Here is a 6,271-nt window from a genome sequence, read left to right on the forward strand (position 1 = left end):
TGTTTTAAGTTTTTGCTTTGGGTCTTGAATCTTGTTTGTCTAGCGTGAGTCTTAGCTCCCTCTAGGGTGATCTTGGGGGTAGGCGAGGCCTTTGGCTTCGGATTCTACCGGTCACGGGCGAGATCCTACCAATTTGGTATCAGAGCCTCCTTAGAGTAAGAGCACGACTTTAGCATCTGTTTCAGTGTTAATTTCAGATTCAGTTTCGGTTTTAGATCAGATTTGCTGCTTTGATTTCTTGGGTTTATTGGAATTGCATTGCTTAGTGAGATTGGATTCAATTAATTGTTAGCATAGTTGCTTTCGAACTTGCATGGTTTGGGAACTTCGGCCTTCAACTATGGCCCGAAGAAAGCAAGCTGAACAAGACTCTCCCGAAATTGAGGGAGACACATCGGCTCAAGAGGAGCAACCTCAAACTGAGTTGGACATCCATGCCGTGGAGAAGATGGTCCACATCGAGAACGAAGTACTGCAAATCCGTCAAGAGATGATGGATTACAAGAAAGAGTTGTCCAGGTTAAGAGAGCTCGATGAAATCAAGGAGATGATTAGAGCTTTGTCTTCTAATCAAGAGACCAACCCAAGGTCTACACAAGGACCTCCTCCTCCTCCCCCTCCTAGACAGGATAAGGGAAAAGGGGTGTTGGGCGGACAACCTAGTGCCGATCCTACCCCTTGGCACATGCAGGCCGGGCCGAGCCGGCCGCGTCCTACATGGCAGGATGAGCATGTGGAAGAACTTCAAGGCCATCACTATGGGCCTAGTCGAGATAATGACGGATATAACGGCCACCATGTAGACCACACGGTCAACAATGGTGGGCATAATGGCCACAATGGAGGACCCTACGGCCATACTGGAGCGTACAACGGTCAACAAGGAGGATACAATGGCAACCACGGCGGACAACAACATTCATCCTCGGATTACATCAACCGAGAACCATATGGACCGCAAGCTAGTAGGTACGGACCTAGATTCGCAGGGTCTCAATGGGAACATGAGAACTCGGGAAGAAGATGGGCTGATAGAGTAGACCGTGACCCTCCCATTTGGGAACAATCCAGAGAACGAGAGCCACCTAGATGGGATAACCATTGGGAACCAAGGAATGTACAGCGGAACCAGCCCAGGGCTCTCCAAGTACGTATTGAATTTCCAAGGTTCAATGGTAATGACCCGTTAGATTGGATCTTTCAAGTGGAAGAATATTTCACTTGCCAAATGATTCCTAGGGAAGAATGGCTCCAAACAGCCACTCTTCATTTTGATGGAGAAGCCAGACGATGGTTGAGATGGCTTAAGATGAAGGAACCCGTAGAGACTTGGGAAGAGTTTCGGGAAGCCCTTACAGTTAGATTTGGGGAGTCCGCTTATGTGGACTATGACATAGAGCTTCGCAACTTGAGGCAAACCTCTACCGTCCAGGAGTATCAAGCTAGATTTGAAAATCTAGCAAGTATGGTGGATTGGACTCACAAGGCACTCATAGCCGCCTTCGTGGGAGGTCTGAAAGAAGAAATCCAGATTGACGTTAGGGCTGAACCGAACACGGAGTTGAGGCAGTGCTTTGCCAAAGCACGCTCCATTGAAGATAGGCAACGCAAGAAGCAGGCCCTCTACAAGTCGTGGAGAAACGTTCCAGTTGCTCGTCCCCAACCAGCTCAACAACACAAGATTCTCTCCGCGCCGTCAAGGAAGGAAGAACCTAAGCCAATCTTCAGGTCGAGGGCTCCTCCACCCATGACACGCGAAGAGCGAGAGGACATGATTAAAAACAAGAAGTGTTTTTGGTGCAAGGGAGATTGGAGTCCTACTCATCAGTGCAAGCACATCAGGATCTATACCGTTTTGGAAGGAGATAGTGATGAAGAGGGAAAGGACCAGCCCCTAACTATGGAAGAAGTTTTTGAGGCCGAAACGGAAGAAGAACCAACGGGAGATGAGGGAGCGCCAGAAGCTGAATGTCGGATTTTGGACGACCCAGAGCGTCCGGAATCTATGAAGGTCTTAGGGCATATAGGAGATCGGCAAGTGCTTGTCTTGCTCGACTCAGGAGCCACCCACAACTTCGTAGGTGACCACATAGCTGGCCAACTAGGATGCACCATAGAGGACCAGCCACAGCTTAGGGTTTTAGTGGCCAACGGGGACATACTTCCATGTACCCGTAAGTGCACTAACGTAGAACTTACCTTGCAGAAGGTCCCGTTTAAGGTAGATCTATTGGTGGTCCCCATCCCGAGTGTAGACGTCATTCTTGGCGTTAAGTGGCTGAAGACCTTAGGCCGAGTCTGGTGGGACTTCTCTACCATGGAATTGTGCCTCCCTAAGGAGGATGGCAAGGAAGGAGTAGTGCTTAAGGCCGTAGAACCTAGTCTAGGGCCGAGAGCAGCTTTGAGAGCCTTAGTGACTCAAAAGTCAGCGGCTTGGTTGATGGCCATCGCAGAAGAGCTAACTTCTAACCAGGATCAGAAGGAGGAAATACCCGGTCCAGTTCAAGAGGTGTTAAAGGAATTTGAAGACATCTTTGAGGAACCCAAAGGACTTCCACCTCAACGAACTTATGATCATAGGATCGTGCTAACCAACGGCACTGAACCCGTAAATGTCCGCCCATACAGATATGGGTATGCCCAGAAATCGGAGATAGAGAAACTAGTCAAGGAGATGCGAGAAAGCAACATTATTAGGCCTAGCTCGAGTCCCTTTTCTTCTCCAGTCCTTTTGGTTAAGAAAAAGGACAATACCTGGAGATTTTGTGTAGATTACAGAGCTTTGAATGAAGCAACTGTAAAAGATAGGCACCCAATTCCTGTGATAGACGAGTTGCTAGATGAATTGTCAGGAGCGCGTGTCTTTTCGAAGTTAGATCTCAGGTCGGGATATCATCAAATTAGAATGTACGAGGAAGACATCTCGAAGACGGCATTCAGAACCCATGACGGGCATTATGAGTTCTTGGTTATGCCTTTCGGGCTGACCAATGCACCGGCGACTTTTCAAAGGTGTATGAACGACGTGTTTCGGGAATTTCTTCGAGATTTCGTTCTGGTATTTTTTGATGACATCCTAGTGTATAGTCAGAGCATGGAGCAACACGCCAAGCATCTTCGCATCGTCTTGAAGGTTTTAAGAGAACATACCCTGTTCGCTAAGATGTCCAAGTGTAGCTTTGGACAGACATCTATTGGGTATCTTGGGCATATTGTGTCCTATGAAGGCGTCAGGGCAGATCCAGAGAAGCTCCAAGCTATGGAGCAGTGGCCGTTGCCAAAGGACCCTCGAGGAATGAGAGGATTTTTGGGACTTACTGGTTATTACCGTCGGTTTATCAAGGGATATGGATTGATAGCTTCTCCTCTCACTCACATGTTGAAGAAAGGAGAGTTCACCTGGACGGACAAAGCTAGAGAAGCTTTTGTGAAGCTAAAGGCGGCGATGATGAGCGCACCAGTTTTGGCTCTACCAGATTTCGCCAAGGACTTTGTCATGGAAACGGATGCTAGTGATGTGGGCATTGGGGCAGTGCTGAGTCAAGAAGGGCATCCTATAGCCTTCATGTCCAAGGCCCTGACCAGCAGGGCCAAACCTTTGTCCACATACGAGAAGGAATTATTGGCAATTGTCATGGCAGTGGACAAATGGAGACCATATCTGATAGGGAGACGATTTGTGGTTAGGACTGACCACAGCAGCTTGAGATACATGGTTAAACAGCGCGTCTCTACCCCGACACAACAAAGATGGTTAGCCAAACTTCTTGGCTATGATTTTACTATTGAGTATAAGAAGGGGACTGAGAACTCTGCAGCAGACTCCCTATCTCGCATGCCAGAGCAACTGAAGACTCTCTCGGTGATAAGCACAGACCTATGGGAGAGAATAATTGAAGAGCAAAATCAAGATTCAAATTTGAGGCTACTCAAACAGACCATTCGCCAGAATCCAGGATCCATCCCCAACTACACTCTTAAGGGAGAAATGCTTTGCAAGAAAAAAAGGGCGTTGGTCCCCAAGGATTCCGATCTTAAGCAAGAACTACTTAAGCATTTTCATAATTCTAGTGCTGCGGGTCACGAGGGAGTGGCCAAGACCATGGGAAGGATTAAAGCTCAATTTTGGTGGGATGGCATGAAGTCGGAAGTGAGGGGTTATGTGAAGGCATGCCCCGTATGCCAAAGGGAAAAATACGAGGCGACCAAACCTCCAGGGCATCTGAACCCTCTTCCTATTCCTGATAAGCCTTGGGAAGATGTGTCGATGGACTTTATAGATGCGATGCCCAGATCCGAGGGGAAGGAAGCAGTTTTGGTGGTGGTAGATAGATTGACGAAGTATAGTCATTTCGTGGCTCTACCTAAGAACTACACGGACCAATGGTAGCAGGAGTGTACCAAGATCACATCGGGAAGCTTCATGGAATGCCACAAACTATAGTATGTGACCGAGACTCGATCTTCATGAGCGCTTTCTGGAGAGAATATATGAAGATGGCGGGAACGGTAATCAACTTTAGCACTGCTCATCATCCACAGACCGATGGGCAGAGTGAGGTAGTCAATAGGACTTTGGAGACTTACCTTAGGTGTTTCGCTGGTGAGAGGCCCAACACTTGGATAAATTTTTGTCATGGGCTGAGTGGGCGTACAACACCAGTCTGCATTCGGGCACGGGCATGACACCGCATGAGGCGTTATATGGCTATCCTCCAACTTCGATTCGAGGTATGAAGTGGACACGGCTAGAGATGACGAAGTTGACTGCACTCTGAGGAATCGCGATGAGATTCTTGCCACTTTGAAGAAGAATATCGAGAGAGCGCAAGTCAGAATGAGGAAAGCCCATGATAAAGGGCGCAAAGATAGAGAGTTCGAGGTAGGAGACATGGTTTGGCTGAGAGATTGCCCATGAGACAAAATCATTACTGGGGCAACCTTATTCAAAGCTCTTACCCAATATTATGGGCCATTTAGAGTTCTACAGAAGATCGGGAAGGCAGCGTACCGTATTGCATTACCGCCTACAGCCCTTGTGCATCCGGTTTTTCATGTGTCTCGACTGAAGCCGCACCACGGACCAGTTCCTGAACAGCAAGAACCCTTACCGGATATTGCACCTAGACCTTTTCGTATCTTGAAGCACAGGTGGGTTACTCGTAATGGCAGGCCTCGTCATGAGGTTATGATCGAATGGGAAGGAGTCGATGGTGGAACTTCTTGGGAATTATTCGAGAAGATCAAGCTGCAATTTCCTACAGGAGCTTGGGGACAAGCTCCATCTCAGGAGGGTGGATTGATACGGGCCACCCTCAAATGGCCACAAGCGGCCACGGATGTGGCTGAGAGCAGTCTCAGGGACAAGAGGGTTCAATCTTCGGTTTGCTAGGGCTGAGCATAGTCAATTTGACCCGGGGCTGGGTCAAGAGGGAGGAGAGGGAGGGTGTGCAGCACTTGGATTCACCCAAGGTTGAAGCGTTAACTGAGCTTGGAGTCAGCCGGAGGGAGGTGTGGGAGGTAGTGCGATGGCTCTAGGCGAGGCTTTAAAGATCAAGAAGGTGGGTCAGTCCGTTTCTAGTTGAATCCAGCCTTAGTCTTGGTCAAACCCGAGTCCCTTAGGGTCAGTCTAGGGCGAACCTAGGCAGGCTTGGTCCAAGTCGAACCCAGCAGGGCGGGCGAGAGGAGGACCCGGTTTGATAGTGAGACATTAGGTCTCAAGTCCTTGTTTTTCGCTATTTGCTTTGGTATTTGTTTTTGCGCCTTGTGTAAGTGTGAATTGCTTTAAGTTTCAGACCCGGATCCAATGTTTAGATCCGTTCCATTTCAGCTACTATATAAGCTTTGTAAACATTTGATTTGGTATGCATTGATTGAATTTGGAATGAAATTAAGTAATTAGTAGATTAGCTTCTCTCTCCTCTCCCGAATTCTTCTTCTCTCTCTAGGCGCAATCTTCTTCTCCATGCCTTATTCTCTCTACGGTAGATCTGTAGTTTAGCTAGAACAGCAGCCTTTGCTGCAATACCACGAGGACAAGACTTTCAACCCGCGGCTTCATCTTCTTCTCCTTGGTTTCTTTGCTCTTCTCCTCCACTCGGCCAAAGGTTGATCGGCTTTGGGAGTCTCCTAGTGCAAGGCGCAAGGTAGCTCTTCCTCCCGGTTTTTCCCCACTTCAATCCAAGGCGTCCATGGTGCAACCGAGCTTCTCCACCAGCAAGGTTAAGGGCCACGACTCCAACAGGGCAGGTCTTCATTGATCCAGGTGACT

General features: G+C 48.4%; 1 protein-coding gene across 1 annotated transcript; it reads left to right on the top strand.

Annotated features, from left to right (window-relative positions):
- Nucleotides 1-340: 340 nt before the first annotated feature.
- Nucleotides 341-4,390, top strand: LOC116244924 (uncharacterized). Its single transcript, XM_031616722.1, has one exon. The coding sequence runs from the start codon at nucleotides 341-343 to the stop codon at nucleotides 4,388-4,390; it is 4,050 nt and encodes a 1,349-aa protein (XP_031472582.1).
- The last annotated feature ends 1,881 nt before the right edge of the window (nucleotides 4,391-6,271 follow it).

The sequence above is a fragment of the Nymphaea colorata genome, unplaced genomic scaffold, assembly GCF_008831285.2.
Source record: "Nymphaea colorata isolate Beijing-Zhang1983 unplaced genomic scaffold, ASM883128v2 scaffold0385, whole genome shotgun sequence".
In the NCBI taxonomy this organism is placed as follows: Eukaryota; Viridiplantae; Streptophyta; class Magnoliopsida; order Nymphaeales; family Nymphaeaceae; genus Nymphaea; species Nymphaea colorata.